General features: G+C 39.8%; 1 protein-coding gene across 1 annotated transcript in view; it reads left to right on the forward strand.

Annotated features, from left to right (window-relative positions):
* The window catches only part of LOC122794924 (probable ATP-dependent RNA helicase DDX60), a 3,096,781-nt gene that overhangs the window by 2,308,892 nt on the left and 767,155 nt on the right, over nt 1-20,734 (forward strand). Inside the window, exon 30 of the mRNA XM_044063517.1 lies at nt 7,804-8,004. Within this exon, the coding sequence (XP_043919452.1) occupies nt 7,804-8,004 (201 nt within the window). The remainder of the gene's footprint in view (nt 1-7,803; nt 8,005-20,734) is intronic.

The following is a 20,734-nucleotide window of genomic DNA, read 5'->3' on the forward strand; positions in this document are numbered from 1 at the left end:
AGGTCTCAGTTACTGCACAGAGATCGATGTTCTCCATTTTTAGGAGTGCCTCGAGAGAGTGCATTTTGAGGTTTAGACTTCTAGCATTGAGTAGCATTACCTTCAGATTTTGCATGCTTGTACCTGTTACGGTGGTGGTTTTGTCCTTTGAACTTTGCCTAAAAAAGGCACTATAGGGGTGGCAAGAGCCTTAGCCAGTAACCTGAATCCCAGGGGCGACAGGTGCAGACCATCTGTGGCAAAGCATCATGGTCTGTCGATCATGTCATCCCAGGCAGACAGATACTGGATCCCCTTTGAATAACACTAGAAGCATAGCCAATTCTTGAAGTCAATCATTTTGTCCTTATATTGTGTTATCATTCTAGGCAAAAGCAGAATGCTACTCATGGCTAGGGTCATACCTTCCTGGGCCACATGATCCGAGAGCTCTTCCATGTCTCTTTTCATGTAGTCCAGGGAGGTACGTCTCAAGTCATTCACTCCAACATGGACAATGACAGAGTCATATTTATACTTGTTGTGGAGTGACTTGAGTGCATGCGTTATGTGGTGGATCCTGGCACCCGACAGGCAGCTGACTGTAATTTTCTCCTTCAATCTGGTGAGTGGGACATCAGTGTGCCGGACTATAGAGTCACCTATGACTAAAGTGTTAGGTACATTGTCTTGCCTTAGGGGCTGTTGCTGGGTGGCCCACTGGTGTTGTGAACTATGTGAAACTTTGGTTGTGATTGGTGTTTGTTTGCGTTTCAGCTTCAGAGGTCCTTGTTGCTTGGGCAGGTTACAGTTAAGGGCCTCTGCATATGTGGATTTAGTGTTGCTATATGTGGGTGTTGGTGGTGTGGGTTTAGAAGGGCTATGTGTTGCTTGAGGTGTAGTGTGGGTGTTAACCTTCTCTGCTTGACTTTCTAGCACAATCTTGGGTGGAGAGAGCTTTGCTTCCATTTTGGCTATGTAAGTGCATCTCTCACATGTTGTAGTGTTGGGTGGTAGGAGGACAGGGTTGTCTGTGTACATGAGGCAATTGCTGCATTGCCCCAGTATGCCCAGATTCACCAGATGGACAGGAGAAATCACCGGAAGCTGACCCTTGGACATGCCTGGTTTGGTGCTTTTTTTTTTTTTTTTGTAAAGTACAGGAGCTGTTTTCCCTTACATTAGCAAGGTACTTTGCAATTATAAGCTGTTTAGTGCCTACTATTAATTTCTCCTTATTAACAAGGAGAGTTGAGTGCTTGTATCAGTGCCCTTTTCCCCACTGTAGTGCAACCCTGGAGTTTGTATATGTATATATATATATCTATATATATATAGAGAGAGAGAGTAAGGGGGTGGGGGGTGCTGCCCCTCCCACACTGGGTGGTGTGGGGGGCATAGCCCCCCACCTAGTCTGGTTTTATATGGTCCAATTTACAATTTAGTATGTTGAAATTCAGTATTATGGGTTTAAGTCAAGTGACTTTTCAGTCTTTTGAACTTTCAGTCTTATGGTTTCAGCCAAATGAGGTTTCTATCATATGATAGGGATCCATATACACACACACACATATGTTTATATATATATATATATATATATATATACATACACACACACACACACACACACACACACACACACACACACACACACACACACATTAAAACTAATAAACACTAAAGCTAATAAATCTAAAGGTAGTATGTTACATGTATAGAACTACCTAATTTTCTAAATAAACAAAGCCAATAAGTCTAAATTTAGTACATTACGCGACTAGAGCTACCTAGTCTTGTCTTAAGAGAAACCAAAATGAGCGTGGATGTGAATTATTTTATCCGATCCCAGCGATGTTTACACATACTTAACTAGAGTCCAGATGTGCTGCTATACTCAAAAGGTGTTAAAAATTAATAAAAATAATTATGCAAAAAATTTTGCTCTCTGCATCTTAAAAACATTTTAATCCATTTTGCAAGTGTAATACATTCCATGATAGGCAGTATTCCATGATAGGCAGTATTGGGTAATATGAGATCTTCAAGAAGCACTGAGGGGAATTTTGAGCTTCAGAGCACCTTTCTTTAGTTTGAAATTGACCATTTCCTGCTACATTTTGGTATTATTACTTGCATGGAATGCTTATTAAATAATACAGGGTATAGTATTAGGGTAATGAGTTCAAACTTCTCTTCATTACACTGTTAGGATGCAACTTATTCCATATTCTGATTACAAAGGCTTGCTTTAGAACCTGGAATGCAGGTATTTAATTGCTTGAGAGGATGAAATAGAGTTGTTTGACAAAGAAAATGGAGAATTGATATTTGTTTTCAAAGAATCCTTATAAAACTTTTCAAAAGAAGCATGCTTAAGGAACCATGCTTAATTTTTACTTCTTTTTTTTTTACTATAATCTAACAAAGTATATGTTGGGGGCCAAAATGAAGACTACATTTTTTTAATCTCAGGTAGTAAAATGTGTTTAGTTTAATATCATGAATGATTGTTTCAGCTTGACTACATTTGCTTAGGCAGTGCTATGTACAATTATGCTAGATGTGCTAAAGCAAAGCCTATCCAGCAAAAAATCTACAGCAAGCTGTCAGATGTGTGTAAACATAAATCACATTTTGAAATACTGGTTGCCATATGCAGAGCCTAACCACTGCTTGAATTTATGGATATCCAGAGAACTTTTAAGTACTTAAGATCTACTCTGTTACAAACTATACTGTCTCCATGGAACTTTTCAAGCCAGCAAAACTATCTTGCATGTTGCTTGTTACACACTGAATTATCTATTAAGATGTCAGAAAACAGATGATCTGATGTTAATCTTCATTCATTCCTTACTGATGGGGTATCGGTTCCGTCCTCAGAACCAAGCCAGCCTCTTACCAAGCTCGCGTCAGCTAAAAACTCTTGAACCAAGATATCCTACCCAGAATGCTCTGCTCCCTGTTACCTCAGATCTGGTTTGCCATGTTGCTGTACAGCCATGTCAAGCCACTCTCTCTCAGCTAAGTGAACAATTTTTTGAAAGTTTCTATATTGTTAGTGTTTAAAAAGTTTTCAATCAGTTACTATCTCTATAAGGTCTTCCAGTAGATGCCATGATGGTGGCGGCTGCAATCAAAAAAAACTTGGCAGAAGAGAGCCAGACTGCCCATCCACCCAACAAAGAGTCCCAGGCGATAGACTTGGGAAGCGTGTGTTTGCTTCATTGACCTTCACCGTAAGGTCCTTGAACTACTTGGCACACTTTACAAGGCTCCAGAGGGACCTTATCAACCAACTCTCTGAAACTTTGGCAGGAGCTGTTTCTGATGAGGTGCATGACAATGTAGCTTTTCAGCCACCCTAGAATCGATATCCAATTCTTCCATGTGCCTTATTTCACACACAACGGAAGGAGCGGCAGGCGCAGGTATAGTCACGAGATGTCATGCCTGGATGCACCTTTGCGATTTTGTGGACTCCTTTAAAGCTTCCTTTATGAAAGCCCCCATCGAGGCCGCTTCTGGCCCTAAGGTTAAAGATACACTGGTAAGGTGTAAACAAGATGGCAAGACCCTGTCTCCCATTGGTGTCTGACACTCCACTCCTCAACGATTCTACTCCAGAAATCAGAGGAGTGGGAAGATGTGGCACAAAAAATCAGAGGGCTCTTTCTGTGACGCACGTGCCGAGTTCTCCCCTAGAGGCAGAAAGGGAAACTCCAATGGAAGATGCCCTTTTCAGGGCAGGGGAGGTCCACGAAACTGGGGTTCCAGAGATTTTTTTCTCTGGGCAACCATACCAGCACTCCTGAAGCGCTGCCCGACTGCTCACCTCTGGAAGCGGTCAGGGGTAATTTTTCCTTGTACCCCACTACCTGGCGAAACATAACCACCGATTCTTGGGTACAACAGATAATATTCAGAGGCTATTGCATCCCCTTCCATCTCTGTCCCACCTCACCTAGAGACTTACCCGATATCCCACCCAGTCAAAGGGAAGCAGCAGCACACGAAATCCGAAAGCTGCTACAAAAAAAGAGTCATCCAAATGGTCCCTCAGACCAGATAGGATCCGGTTTTTACTCAAGGTTCTTTTTAGTGCCAAAAAAGACAGGGGACTGGAGACTGATTCTGAATCAAAGCACACTGAACAAATTTGTAAAAAGAGAAATTCCTGATGGTCACGGTTCAGTCTATACTTCCTTTCTGGAAGAAGACGGTTGGATGTGCTCTGTAGATCTTCAAGATGCATATTACCATATAAAAATGGAAAAGTGCTCAAGAAGATACCTCCGCTTCTGCATAGGAGCCAGTCACTACTAATTTTGAGTGCAGCCCTTCGGTCTCCCTACAGCCCCCAGAGTGTTCATCAAATGCATGGCAGTGGTCATCGCTCACCTGCAACTGCAAGGATTCCAGGTGTTTCCATACCTAAATGACTGGCTCTTCACCGCCCCCACCAAGCTTCTACTGGAAGAAGCCCTAGACTACACTCTTTTCACAGCACAGTGCCTGGGAATCACTATATACTGGGAGAAGTCCAACACGACCCCAGCACAATCCTTAGACTTCATTGGGGTTCTGTTGGATATGAGGAATTGCACAGCATCTCTTCCGGATCACAGACTTCAAAAAGTAAGACAACAGATTGAGCCACTAATCTGTCACCACAAATCATCTGCTCGGTCCATACTCCAACTCTTAGAGTCAATGGCAGCCTTGATCACCATTGTTCCTCTGGCCAGATTCCACATGAGACTTCTCCAGTGTTTACATCTCACTCAGTGGTACCCTCTACAACATCCTTTGTCTTTTCAGATAAGTGTAACTCAGAGATGCAAGCAAGATTTACTCTGGTGGATGTCTCAAAATCCCCAACAATGGTCTCGCCCCTTCAGCCCCCATCAACTGAAAGCCGTGGTGACCATGAACGCCTCCCTGATGGGGTGGGGGGAGCACTCAGTGGTACCCTCTACAACATCCTTTGTCTTTTCAGATAAGTGTAACTCAGAGATGCAAGCATGATTTGCTCTGGTGGATGTCTCAAAATCCCCAACAATGGTCTCACCCCTTCAGTCCCCATCAACCGGAAGCCATGGTGACCATGGATGCCTCCCTGATGGGGGGGGCTATATCAGGGAAACTCAGTCCAAGGCACCTGGTTGGAGACAGAGGCCTATTTGCATATCAATGTCCTGGAACTGAGGGCGGTGCTCTTAGTGTTGCAAGCATTCCACTCCATCCTTCCATCAGGGACTATTGCAATCGAATCAGACAACCTGTCAGTGGTCTGGTACATCAACAAGCATCCGTTATGCTGAAAGGCCTTGAGAATATGGCAATGGGCAATAGCTTCCAACCACTTTCTAATTGCAATGCACATTCCTGGGAGCTCCAACGTGATAGCAGACAAAATGAGCAGGTGCATTCTACAACCTCACGAGTGGTCCCTCAATCCTGTGATAGCGGCAAGAATTTTCAGCCACTGGGGCCAGCATTGCTGCGACCTATTCACCTCCCCAACCAACTACAAGTGCAGCAACTACTGTGCCCTGATCCCTCCTTGGTGACAGTCACCAAGAGATGCTCTAGTCCACGCTTGGCCCTTGGGTCTGCTTTATGCTTATCCTCCTCTTCCACTTATCTCCCAATTTCTGAAGAAAACACCGCAGTTGAAGAGCAAAGTGATCCTCATTGCTCCATATTGGCCTCGACAACTTTGGTTCCCCTTCCTCTGGCCTCACCTGCTAGATCGACCATGGATCCTCAATCCATCCCCAACGTTGATCTCCCATCCATAGGGTCTGACTCACCCCAATCTAACAAGCCTGAAGCTGACAGCTTGGTTTCTCTACTTCCTGTGATTGCCAGGCAGGATGACCTCTCTTCCCCGGTGCGCAGTATTCTTATCGCATCTCATAAATCATCCACCAGGAAATCGGTTCCCTATTACGCAATCAAAGACACGTTTCTTCAAACGCATAATATTCAAACACAAAACATTGAAAACACTAAACTGAGAGTGGCCATGTTTGCAATTTTTTTCCTAGGGAAAAAATTCAGTTGGCCGTTCTCGCGATTTGCCCTTTTTCCCAATGTTGAGCAATCTTGGAGTTGGTATATTTAGTTAGGGTGGTGTGGGGGGCACAGCCCCCACTTCAGGGGCTGAAGCCTCCCACTTGATTAAGATTATGAAGTTTGTGTTGCTTGTTTGCAGCCTCGTTAATTTTTTTGCTAGGAAAAAATTTGTGGACGTGGCCATTCGTGGTTTATTGTTTTCGATGTTTTGGGTTCAAATATTACACATTCGAAGAAAAGTGTCTTTGATCGCGTAATATAGACCCGGCTAATCTATCTCAGTAAATGGAAAAGGTTTACATTATGGGCAGCGAATAAACAATTGGACCCCTTGTCAGCCCCAGTTTCTGTGGTTTTAGATTACTTATCACATCTTTTTCAGTCTGGGGTGTCAGCCTGTACTATTCGTGTTCATTTAGCTGCCATTTCTAATTTCCACATTGGCTTTCAGGATTCTTCACTCATGTCACATAGACTCTGTAAGACTTTCTTGAAGGGTGTTTTTCACCTAAAACCTCCCTTTAGAAAACCAGTACAACCTTGAAATTTGGCCTTGGTTCTACAAGCCCTAACAGCTCCCCCCTTTGAACCTGCATCTTCATGTGATTTAAAGTACCTCTCTTGTAAAACTTTGTTTCTGGTTGCAATCACTTCAGCCAGACGTTTGTCAGAACTTCAAGCCTTATGCGTCAAATGTCGCTACCTTATTTTCCATAAGGATAGAGTATCACTGAGAACTAATTCTTCCTTTTTACCAAAAGTGGTGTCAGAACAGTCTATCAACCAGTCTGTTGACCTCCCAGTATTTTTTCCTAATCATTCTAACAAGGGAGAGTATTGCCTGCACTCCCTAGATGTTCACAGGCAAACACAATTTTATCTGGACAGAACAAAATCTACCCGTAAATCAGACCAACTATTTCTGGCCTTTTCTGGACCAAGGCTAGGTCATCCTGTCTCAAAAGTTACATTGGCATCATGGGTGAGAAATTGCTTACCTTTATCTACAACAAGAACAACATCACCTTGCCTCACAGAGTGAAAGCTCATTCTACAAGGTCTATGGCTACTTCAGCAAATTTTCATGCTAGGGTTTCCCTCAATAATATTTGCTCAACTGTGACTTGGGCCAAACCCCATACTTTTATCCGTCATTACAAATTGAATTTGGCCTCCAGAGGTAGAGCCTCTTTTGGTTCCATGATGCTCAGGAATGTCCTTCCATGAGGGTCATCCAGGGATACAGGTAGCTGGGGACTCTGTCCCATCAGTAAGGAATGAACGAAGATTAACAACATCAGATAAAGAAGTTATGTCTTACCATAATGTTCCATCTCTGTTGTCGATCTTTGTTCAGTCATTACTCCCCACCCTCCGTCCCCCTCCGGAGGTTCCTGGTTGATCTCTTATACTCCTTTTTTCCATTATTGTAGGTCTGTTATGACCAGAGGTAGCCTCTACTTTTGCCTGTCAACTTGCAAACTCAATCTGAGGTAGCAGGGAGCAGAGTATTCTGGGTAGGATCTTGGCTCGAGAGTTTTTGGCTGACATGAGCTTGGTATGACGCCGGCTCGGTTCTGAGGATGGAACCAATAACCCATCAGTAATGAACGAACAAAGATCAACAACACAGATGGAACGTTATGGTAAGACATAACTTCTTTTTTAAATTAGTGCTTTGGTTTTAACTAACCATCACTACTTGTGTTTTAATTCACATAGTTGTTATTTTATCCATTTCAGATGTCTGGGCGTGCTGGAAGACGTGGACAAGACCTCTTAGGCAAAGTCTTCTTCTACAACATTCCCCTTCCCAAAGTACAGAGACTTATCAAAGCTAATGTACCAAAACTAAAAGGACAATTCCCTCTGAGTGTCTCTCTGATCCTAAGGCTCATACTTTTAGCTGAAAAGGCTGATGATAAACCTGATGCTAAAGCAAAGGTAGGTCTTGCACCAGGTAATATAAACTATGGAAAACAAACATTTTTTAAGATATTATTTTTTTTATTTTGTGCATTCACAAAAATTTATCCAAAAACCTGTTTCTAAATATGGAGTTTAATTTGCTTGCTGATTTTTACTGTACGAGTTTAGCAAATTTGGTATGTCTCTACAGTATACTGTTTATTGGTCAATGTTTATATGCATGTAAAAGAAGAAATGAAGCCTTAATGTGCACAGTTTAGCTTAGGACATTTGTTCTCAAGATAGTATACAGTAGATGAAAACTATAGAAATCTAAATAACCCCGAAGAAAAAAAATAAGACAAGTTCATTTGCATTTTTAAAACAATAAGATGGTATTGAATAATATGTGGCACACCCCCTCTGTTAAGACAGTACTAGTCACAGCCAGTAAAATGCAATATTCTGTGTTCACATTACATCGTCTAGACTAATTCTATTAAATGCCACCCTTGCAATCTCATTATACAGGTTGCTATAGTCACCAAGGAATGTGGTATTCAAAATGTGTGGAATAGTCTGATTCATAATCTGAAAACAGCAAAATACCGAAGTGTGTAATGAACCATCCTTCACAGCATTTTGACAAGGTGAAAAGCCCCATCATCCAGAGCCCCATACTTGAATATAACAATTACAAGATTGCACAGCATTAGGGAAAATGAATTTTTGCACTTCTTCTGCAAGGGTTTACATTCCTGCAGTTGTTAAATGCAGGATTTCAGGGTATGGGGTTTCATGGGGGCTTGCCCACTGCAGCATTACTGATATGTATTTGTGCCTGCTCAGACCTTATTAACAGGTACACCTGTTTTTGTTTCTGTCTCTCCATATATTTTGAAGTCTGTTGCTGTTGGTGTAGCACACTTTGGTTGTAGTCAGATTGTAGGTATTCTTTGGCAGCATGAATTCAAACTGTCTCTTGATACTTCTGGTATTTCATGTGTCACCAGTGTGTACTCAGTTGTTATGAGGCTTTTATGAACATATCAGACAAATTGTCTCAGTGATGACATTTTTGGATTCTTGTGTCTAGAAAGAGATGTTGTAAGGCTTTTAGAAAACTTTCGTTCCAAAGTGGCATAAGTCAAACCTGTAAGAGGCTACTGACCATAATTTGATCACTTAGATATGTAATATGACAAGATCATATGTCCTGATCCAGAACATAATTAATAATATGATGTAGTTTAGAAGTTACACTAAAGCTCTAAAGATAGGGTTGGTGAATTTAATAGTAAGGTATAATTTTGTGAACTAATCATGTCAGTTAACTCCCGCTTCATGTCCTGATTCCATCCCCAAACAAATTCTACAATACCATTGGTTATAAACTCAAGTTTGTAGCACTACTTAATGTAAAATTAATAATGTACCTGAATGCACAAATGAATGATGCCAAACTAACATGGTGTTGTTCTGATAAGCACAAGGAAAAAAGATGAAGTATTCATTTTCATAACTAAGATAAACTGTGCTTTGGATGTTGCATCGCAACACTGTAAAACAAGTGATAATTTGCTGATAAGCAGATTCAGCACCAACCCCCTTTTTCTTATTTTGTACATGAGGTCAGGGTGTCACATCAACAGTGACCATCGCCTAGAGACAATGTTCACACTACTGGGTGCCTAGTCTTGCCATGACATGTACTGATACTATCGTCTTGTAATTAATGAAGCAGCAGCAGCTACAGACAAGGACTGTCATCGAACTCTGGATAGCCTGTGCAACAGATGTAGGATACTTGATCATCCATTCAGCAAAATAGGTTAGCAGATGTATTAAAGAGGGGTTTGAAGGGGCATCTGTTGCCATTGCACAACTATTCTATCTTTGGTGGTGTGGTAGAGATGCAACCATAGTGCTGTTTAGAGGATGTACTTGCACAAAATTCACTAAAGGAATTTATATATGCCTTTCAAGGCAAACCCAGAATGATCTGTCCATCAATCTTCCTATCACACATGAACACACATACTGTATGTATATATGTGGCTCACACTGCATTGCCAGGTAGTAAAGAATCAACTAATGCTTAAACTATTGGAGGAAAAACATTGCTCTTGAAGAACAACCACCACCCTAGGTGATGAATGTCACTGCATCTCAGATCTCATCAGTGAACTGCAGAGTGACAGAAGCATATTAAAATTAAATAGCCTAGGATGTGATCTGTCCCTCCTTTCTGACCTTGCTGAAGGAGTCAGCATCTGTATGGAGAGAAAACCAGGGTTAAGTTAGATATAATGTGTGCTTTTATAGTGCTTTTATAGATGAGAGTAGAATAAAAGCATTGGGAATGCCAGTATGTTAGTTATGGAGTGATGTGAACATGTAGGTCCCTACTTCTTTCGGCTTTTCCCGGTTAGGGGTCGGCACAGCGGAACTCCGGTCCCCTAATGATTGGCAGTAGAGTTTTATGTGCTGGCTTGCTGGGCCTAACGCACAACATTCAACGAAGGAACGTCCATTCATGCATGTCGCCACACAGAAGACTCTAACTGAGAATCGAACGGGCAATGTCTAACTGGGAGGCGACAATGCTACCGCAGCACCACCACCGCACTAAATCATTTAAATAATTAAAACAAAGCATACATTTTCAGTGTCCTGCTTCCATTCATAGATTTGCTCTTAAGAAATATATTTGAGGTCAGAGTGTGAAAAGTGAAGGATTTTGATGATCATCCTTAGAATATAGGAGAAGGGTTACATCTTGTGACCTTCTGATATTTGTGAGCTTTTTCCAGAAAAGTACTCTTCACACAGAAAACTGTATCAGATTATTTCTTCCAAACAAAAAACTGAAAAATTATTTTCTCTTCAAAATTAGTATGTTTTGTTGGTAAAAACTTGAACATAAAGGGCAACATATTTAAGTGTTTCATTGAATTAAATTTCAGAATGAAATCATAGTCATTAATCATGATTAAAAATATCAGATCTCTAATTTTAGAGTGCAGAATGTATCAGTATTCCAAGTCAGCATTCCTGCTTTGCTTGAATTAAAAAAAATATATAATATAACTTCCACTAAAGCTCCATGAGTGTTTACAAAATGCATGGCTCCTGTAATAGACCATTTTAGGTTTCAGGGAATTCACATTTTCCCATATTTAAATGACTGCTTTATTTTTGTAGATTTTTTTCAAAAGTTGTCAAGACTTGTGATGTATCCCTCCCATGGTGGTGCAGCGGTTAGCATTGTTGCCTCACAAAAAGAGGCTCTCCAGTTCAATTCTCAGCTGGAGTGCCTTCTGTGCAGAGTCTGCATGTCCTCTCCATGGTCGAGTAACATTTAAAGACATGCAGGTAAATGTGTGCATGAATGGGTGTGCCTTCTTTGAAGGTTGATTCCGGGTTGGCAACTCGGCTCCATAAAAATCCACTGCCAATCATAAGCGGACTGGTAATCCGCTGTGGCGACCCCTAACCTGGAAAAGCCAAAAGACAAAGCAAGGGAGATCAAGAACTTATGACTTAAAAAATCTCTTAGTTCAGTAAAAAAAAAATTTCAGGCTAGGTTTTCAGGTGAACACAGAAAAATCTTTTCTCATTCCCATCCACAGGATAAGAGTTCCTGAATGTCTACTGGACACGTATTCCTAATGATGGCTTTTTTTCCTCAGGACAACATGGAATGTTGCAAGGAACAGTTTCTGATACTTTCCAATGAGACTTTGCCATCTGCCAGGGAGTATCTCAGAATTCTAGATTTCATGGCCTCTATTATTTTCCTGATTCCTTTGGCCAGACTTCACATGAAGATAATTCAATGGTATGTCAAATCAGTTTTGCTCCAACACCAACACCCACTTTCAATTCAAATACCAGTGTCAGGGTTTGTGAAAAAGAGTTACTTTGGTGGGTAAATTAGTTGTCTCTTGACTCAGGTCTCCCTTTTCCCTCTCAGTCCCTACTCAAGTCTGTAACCATAGATGCATTAGACATTGCTTTTGGGGTTGAGTCTCAAGGGGTGAAAGTCCAGGGCCTTTGGAACAAGCAAAATAAATTAAAGCACATAAATGTCAAAGAAAGTATGGCTGTAATAACTGTCTTTCAGCTTTCCCGGTTAGGGGTTGCCACAGCAGAACTCCAGTCCGCTGATTGGCAGTAAATTTTTACAGTGTTGAGTTGCCAGCCTGGCACCCGACCTTCAAGGAAGGCACACCCACTCATGTATGCACTTACCTGCTTGTCTTTTTAAAGTGAATTTGACCACGGGGAGGACATGCAGACTCTGCACAGAAGGCATGCCAGATGAAAATCAAACTGGAGAGCCTCTTGCTGTGAGGCGACAATGCTAACCGCTGCACCACCGTGGCCCTCAAAGTTATGGCTGTAATAAATGCTGTCAAATCTCTAAACCATCTTTGGACCCCAGGGCCTCTGCTGGTTGTTGCAGAGAACTCTAAAGTGAAACAAACAGGGAAACTAGGTCCTATCCCCTTACAAAATAGACTGAACAATAGCAACTCACCACAATCTGTCCCACCAAGCTGCCTACATTCCATGAGAACAAAACATTATTGCAGGCAAGTTTTGCAGAACCAGGGCAGACCCTTATGAATATAAGTTGCATCTAGCAGTCTTCCAGGAAATGATCCATCTGTGATGAACTTTTCAAGTAGCACTCTGTACCAACATCCACAACAGATAGTTAAGGAAATTCTGACCCAGGACTCTTTGCACACAGGCCTAGAATACAGATGTGTTCTCATTCCCCAGGACAGTAATATACCTACAGTGGATATAAAATGTGTACACATCCCTGTTAAAATGCCAGATTTTTGTGATATAAAAACATGAAACCACAATAAATCATTTCAAAACTTTTCCAACTTTTAATGTGACCTATAGTAATGTCTTTCAGCTTTTCCCAGTTAGGGGACTCCACAGCGGAACTCCGGTCTGCTAATGATTGGCAGTGGATTTTTACGGTGCCAAGTTGCCAGCCCAACGCCCAGCCTTCAAAGAAGGCACACCCATTCACGCACGCACCTACCTACATGTTTTTATACATCACTTGACCACAGGGAGGACATGCAGACTCCACACTGAAGGTGCTCCAACCACGAATCGAACGGAAGAACCTCTTGCTGTGAAGTGACTATAACCTGTACAATTCAAAGGAAAAACAAACAAACCTTTTAGGGGAAAAAATATAAAAAATAAGAAATGTACAATAAGCTGGTTGAACAAGTGTGCACACCCGTAAACTAATACTTTGTTGAAGCACCTTCTGATTTAATTACAACATTCAGTCTTCTTGGGTAGGAGCCTATCAGCATGGCACATCTTGACTTGGCAGTATTTGGCCACTCTTCCTTGCAAAAGCACTCCAAATCTGATTGAGAGGGCATCTCTTGTGCACAGCCCTCTTCAGGTCACCCTACAGATTTTCTATTGGATTTAGGTCTGGGCTCTAGCTGAGCCATTCCAAAACTTTAATTTTCTTCTGGTGAAGCAATTTTTTTGTTGATTTGGATGTATGCTTGGGGTCATTGTTGTGTTGAAAGGTGAAATTACTCTTCATCTTCTGCTTTCTAGCAGACATCTGAAGGTTTTGGGCCAAAAGTGACTGGTATTTGGAACTGTTCATAATTCACTCCACCTTGACTAAAGCCCCAGTTCCAGCTGCAGAAAAGTAACCCCAAAGCATGATACTGCCACCACCATGCTTCACCGTGGGGATGCTGTTCTTTTGGTGATGCAAAGTGTTGTTTTTGCGCCAAACGTACCTTTTGGAATTGCGGCCAAAAAAGTTCAACCTTGGTCTCATCAGACAATAACACATTTTCCCACATGCTTTTGGGAGACTTGATTTATTGTTTTGCAGATTTTAGCTGGGCCTGTATGTTTTTCTGTGCAACCACAATAAAGACACAAACTTGCCACAAAAAGCAGGAAATCAGAAATGAACCTCCAGCACAGTGCCAAAATACAGTTTTATTCACAGTTAAGTGCTTTCATCTCCTGTTGTGGGGGACTTCATCAGAACTACATTGCTATGCCTACACAATGTTTTATACATAAACCACACCCCAATTAAACCATCATTTAAGCAACCCATACAAAAATCTTGCAAAATTGCATACAATAATCTATCATAAAAATCTATATATGTGTATTAAAACCTTCATACATTACAAATTAACCTAAAATGCCCCTAATTCTATGCAAACTAGTAATACTGATATTTTCATTGATGCCTGGATATATGGTTACATTTAATTGCAGCTGCTATTTAACTTCACATACATCTAAATGTACATCAACCACTCTACCCTGTGAATCTCGCACAACTTGTTGTAGGACCAAAAAATTAAACACATGCTCATTATGTGCCTGTATATGCCTACTTAGGGCATTGATGGATTTTTTCTTTTGTATATCACCCAAATGCTCCCCTATTCTTTCCTTCAAATGCCTACACATGTTCCCTGTATAAAATACCAGACATTTTAAACATTTCGCCATGTATACAACATTTTTACTTAAACAGTTAAAATGTCCATGAATAAATAAACCTCTCCCATTTAAAACAAATCTATCATGTGTTTCTAATATGTGCAAACAAAATTTACACATTCCACATTTGTAATTCCCCATCTTTTTACTACATTTACCATTGTAATAACTATTGCACATCTCCAAAATATTTTTGAATGACCTATCCCTCCTATATGCTATTTTAGGTTCAAGGCCAACTTTTCTAATTAGATTTTGATCCATGGCTAGAATCTCCCAGTTCTTCCTTATTGTTTTAGCCACAACTTCAGAATCCTAATTGTAGGTGGCAATAAAACTTAACCCCCTCATCTTCTTTGTTACAAACACGACCAATTTCTTGCTTACTGGCCATATTAATTTCTTCTTTCCTCAGGATGGGTTTGTATATTCCACCCATCCGTTTACTCATCACTTCCTCCTTAGTTAAATTCAATAAATCCAACAGATACCCTCTCCTTTTAAATAAACCAACAATAAAATCTATTTTATATAGGAAAAAGGTGTAGGCATTTTAAGGAAAGAATAGGGGAGCATTTGGGTGATATACAAAAGAAAAACTCCACCAATGTCCTGAGTAGGCATGTACAATCACATAATGAACATATGCTTAAATATTTGGTCCTACAACAAGTTGTGCAAGATACATAGGGTAGAGTGGTTGATGCACATTTAGATATATGTGAAATTAAATGGCAGCTGTGGTTAAATGCAACAATATATCCAGGCATCAATGACAATATCAGTATTACTAGTTTGCTTAGAATTACGAGTATTTTTTAATTTTTAATGTATGAAGGTTTTAATACACACATATACATTTTTATGATAGATTATTGTATGCAATTTTGTAAGATTTTTGTATGGGTTGCTTAACTGATAGTTTAATTGGGGTGTGGTTTATGTATAAAAGGTTGTGTAGGCATAGCAATGTAGTTCTGAGGAAGTCCCCACAGCAGGGGATGAAAGCACTTAACTGTGAATAAAATTGTATTTTGGCACTGTGCTTGGAGGTTCATTTCTGCTTTTCTGCTTTTTGTTTTTCTGTGTAAGCAAAAGCTTCAATCTTGCAACCCTACCTCATAGGCCAGATATACTGAGAATGCGAGAGATTGTCACATGTAGTACACAACCAGTACTTGCCAAAAATTCACTGTTGCTGTAGGTCTCTTGGCAGCCTCCCTGACCAGCTTTCTTCTTGTCTTTTCATCAATTTTGGAGGGATGTCCAGCTCTTTGCAACGTCACTGTTGCCCCATGACTGTCTTCACTCTGTTCCATGGTATATCCAATGTTTTGGAATTGTTTTTGTACCCTTCTCCTGACTGATACCTTTCAACAGTGAAATCCCTTTGATGCTTTGAAAGCTCTCTGAGAACCATGGCTTTTGCTGTAGCAGGCAACTGAGTAAATCTCAGGAAAATCCTACTAGGACAGTTGAGCATTATTCGGTGTTAATCAGAGTCTCTTTAATTGATGGCAGGTGTGTACCCAAGAAGGCTGAATGCTGTAAGTAAAGCAAAAGGTGCTTCAACAGAGTATTAGTTTAAGGGTGTGCACACTTATGCAACCAGCTTATTGTACATTTTTTATTTTTTATATTTTTTCCCCTAACAGATTTGTTTGTTTTTCAATTGAATTGTACAGGTTATAGGTCACATTAAAGTTGGGAAAAGTTTTGAAATTATTTATTGTGGTCTCATTTTTTTATATCACAAAAACCTGGCATTTTAACAGGAGTGTGTACACTTTTTATATCCACTGTATATGCTTTTCCACCATTTTTCTGATAACAAGGGTACTTTCAAAAATACAAAAAGACTCTCCAAAGATAATTGTGACGACTCGCTTTTGGCTCAGGCAACAGCGGTTCTCTCCCCTTTTGAAAATGGCTAAGGGAAATTGCCATAAGCTTCCTCACTGAATGGACTCACACAGAAAAGAGTTTTTTTGATATGCCCCAACCTTCAGTTTCTTCAACTGACTGACTGACTGATAAGAATTTTATTACTTTTTAGGCACCTATTTCTAAGGAAGTGCAGAAGGTGTTAAAGTAGGCCAAGAAGCCCACTACTAGAAAATCATACACAAGTAACTAGAAATGTTTTTCTAGTTAGTCACAAGACAAGAACCAGAATCATATTAAGGCTCAGTCAGTTTGGTTCTACACTATTTGTGTTAGTTATTTTTCTCTAGTCTTTCTTACTCTTTTATAAAGATTTACCTGTCAGCCGTCTCTGTTTCTCTGCACTTGGATTCCACCCCTTTCTACTTTACCTCAAGTGAAACAGTTTCTGAAAGGAGTTTTACACATCCATCCTCCTAGAAGGCAGTTGTCTCCTTCATTGGATCGTAGACTTGTAATTGAAAAATTTACACTGTTTCTGTTTGAACCCACTAATGAGGCTGATTTGAAGTTCTTATCTTGGAAAAAATATTACACATTGCTCTGACTTCTGCAGTTCTGAGGTATCTGAGTTACATGCTCTTATGGTGATCATACCTGTTGCATTGTTCACAAGGATATGTTAACTTTGAGAATAAATCCTTTTATGCCTATGGTTGTTTCAGAGTTTACACTGAGCCAGACAGTTTCTTCACTGTTTTCTCTCTAGAAACTAAAAAAGAGGCAAAAAGAATTCTCCATTGTAGATGTACACATTCAACTCAGTTACTACAATGACACGATAAAAACCTTCAGAATTTCTGATCAACTGTTTATTTCCTATGAAGGTTAAAAAAAGGGATAATCAGTTAAAAACAGACAATTTCTAAATGGTTGCCCCATGCTATTGCTTTTTGATATTCTCACCGTAACAAGACACTTCCAGGCAAAGTCAGGGCCCAGTCTATGAGGGCTCTAGCTACTTTTGTAAAATTTTGGAAAGTGGTGGACTCCAAAGGTATACTAGAGGCAGCAACTTGGTCTTGTACACACACCTTAGCCAAGCACTACAGCTTAGGTCCTCTCTCTAGCTCCAAAGCAGGCTTTGCTAGGACTATTCCCTAGGAGCTCCCTGATTCTGATCCTTCTTCATCCCCCCTTTCTTTGCTTTCTAAGCTCTGGTAGTCATTCCATATAGCTTTGGCTTCTGCTACAGTGATGATGAACATATTATGGTTGTGTAAGTAAACTTGCATAACAGTAAATGATTGAATCAATCACTGTTGCAGTAGTTGCACCCTTCTTCAATCCCCACCCCTTTTTTTTTTTTTTTTTTTTTTGCTGTTTTATGCCAGGGTGTGGGATTTTATTATTTCGGCTCCTGTCTAGCAAGGCTCTAGCCGCCTCCTTCTGAGGCAAGAAAGCTCTGAAATTTTGGTGCCCTAGCTACTGAATTTTTGCTGCTTTCCTTGAGTTCTATAATTTCTAAGGTGTGTGGAAGATACCCTAATGCTTTGGAAGCCATCTGGCTGACTGATCCATTCCTTGTCAAAATATGTCTGACATAGCTTACGCTACTGCAATAGTGATCTATTCAAACATTTACTGTTAGTGGTAAGTTTATTTGCACATCTGTACTTTCTAATAACCTGGAAAGACTCCTGTTCTGTCTGTTATATAAACCCAAACACTCACAAAAAAGTCAGTTATTCATTGTCTTATATAAAAGAACATGATCACCTTCTTTGTGTTTCTACTTAATAAAATATAATCCCAAATGTTTTAGCTTCTGTTTATAACCCAGAGTTGCAAGTTGTTTTAATAAATTTCATATATCTCTTTGAAATATTTTCTAATTCATTATTGTGTTTGATTATAAATCAGGAGAATAGACATTGTTCATATTGTAGATTTAACCTTACTGAAATACAAAAGATGCTTTTTAATATCTTTGATTTCCTTGATTTTATGAACTTTCAAATTTACCCTGTTAACCTGTTATATTGCTTTGCAACATTGTCAACATGGGATTTAAAGTTTAGTGTTTCATCATTTAGTATACCCATACATCAGGGCATTCAATAGCCTGATTTAAAATAAAATATTTATTGTCAGTCGTAGTTTTACCAAAGTTAATGTATCTGGTCATTTGTTTATTATCCTGTTGTCTATGTTAAACCAGTTGTGTGACTTCAGTAAGCTATTTTGCAGAGTTTGATAATCTTTGGTGCTTTCCATCGTTTTACCAGCTTTAAGTTGTCAGTATAGATCCAGAAAAGTACATTTATGTATTTTGTTTATTGGGAAAGTCTGACTGGGCACAAGTCACATTTTCATTGGAGGCCCAGGGAGAAATGTACCATTTTACAGAATGATTAGAAGGCAATTGTACAAGATTTAAATAATGTATATACCTACATAGACTAGTAATGATATGACAGTTAATCAAAAAAATAATAGTAAATGTACATACATAGAACAGTAAATGAACATACATAGAATTTTAATAGTATGACTGTTAATGAAAACACGACAATTAAATGATGAATACAGTAAAAATCAGGTAACATCAAGCTTATAAGAGTCTAGTTACTTTCAAATGGAATCAACTGAAAATAGATATTGAGTATGAGACAGTGAAGTAATTATAGGATGAAGATGGATGGAAATTATGAAGGCATATTGAAGTGGTCAAGGTGAAAGGGAGATAAGAGATATTAGTGAAGAGGGACAGATGAGAGATAGAGATTGTAAAGAAGTAGCTGTATTATGGCTAGTATCATAAAAGAGTGGCGACTGTATTGGTTTGGAGATTATCCAGGAACATCACATGTACAGAGCTGGCAACTGAGTAGGTAGGACTTTAGTTGAATTTTAAAATGGTTTTAGTGAGTATGCTTGTCGTATTGATAGTGGGGTGGAGTTCCAGGATATAGCAAGGTAGTAGAAGATTTGTCAGCAAAATTGTTGAGTTTGGATACATATAATAGCTATTTGTCTGATGAATGAAGTGGCCTGGAAGGGTTATATATTTTATGAAGCTGGAAATGGATGGAAAGTTGTTTATACACAATTGTATGGATTGTGGAAATTGTGTGTAGGTTAGATAGTGGGAATTCCAGCCACTAAATTCCCTTAGAACAGCACAGTGGGGGGAGGGGGTTCTCTTTGGAAGGTTGGCAGCGAATCATGCTATTTTGTTGCAACATTGCTCAAGTTTGTTTGACAAGGTTACTTATATGTTATTAAGGATGGGGGCAGAATAAGGTAGAGTAGGCAAGAGGCAAAAAGAGGCAATGTCTTTTCTTATAGCATCTGAGAGGAAGGGTTTGTATGTGTAGAGAGAATGTAGTTTTTGGTGTAATTTTTCACTATATTTTGGATGTTTGTGCCAGATTTTAGGTTCCCATCTACACAGATGCCTAGCATTTATTATGTATGACAAGTTTGATTTTTGTTTTGTAGGATGAGGTAGCTGAGAATAAGTTTTTGTTGATTGTAAGCTGTTTAGGAGTAATTAGCTTAAATTTACTTGGGTTAAGGAATAGCTGGGCAGATGTCACTCAAGTTTCTAAAGAGGAGAAGGACTCCTGGGTAAGTTCTTGTAGTTTGTTGATGTCTTATGAGGTACTGATAACTGTGGCATTATCTGCATACTGTACTAGCAATGCAGCTTTACAGGCTTTATGTGGGTCATTGATGAAGATGTTAAAGAGAATGGGTCCCTAGACTGATCCTTGTGTTACACCCGACTGGGACAGAGAGGAGGGATGAAGTTTCTTTTTGCCAATTGACAGGCTGAGCTCTGTTTTGGAGATAGCTATGAACCATGATATAGCAGTGGTGTTGACTCCTAGGTTATGAAGTTTGTGTAGAAGAATAGAGTAAGAGACCATGTCAAAGAACTTGAATAAATCAAGGAAGAGGCAGACACTACTTTTCCATTATTCCTGTATGTGTTTACTGTATTGGTAAGACTAGGTAAAGTGGGATAGGTACAGTGGCGGAGACAGAAGCCATGCTGAGATGAAGAGAGGAGGTTATTTTGTATAAGGTAATGTAAGAGTTGTGACTGGATGCATTTTTTGAATATTTTGTTAAAGGGGAGTGGATAGCCATGGGCCTGTAGCTGGAGAGTTTACCTGAATATCCTCCTTTGTGGAAGGGAAGAGTTTGGCTTTTTTCCAGAGGATAGGGAGATATGCTTCACTGATAGAGCAATTTATTAGAATAGAGATGAGATAGTCTATTACTTCTACAGCCATCTTAAGATATTCGTCAGGTAGGTTGTCAGTGGCCAAGGCAGTGG

The sequence above is a fragment of the Protopterus annectens genome, chromosome 2.part1 (assembly GCF_019279795.1).
Source record: "Protopterus annectens isolate FY-2018-M chromosome 2.part1, PAN1.0, whole genome shotgun sequence".
Classification (NCBI taxonomy): Eukaryota; Metazoa; Chordata; order Ceratodontiformes; family Protopteridae; genus Protopterus; species Protopterus annectens.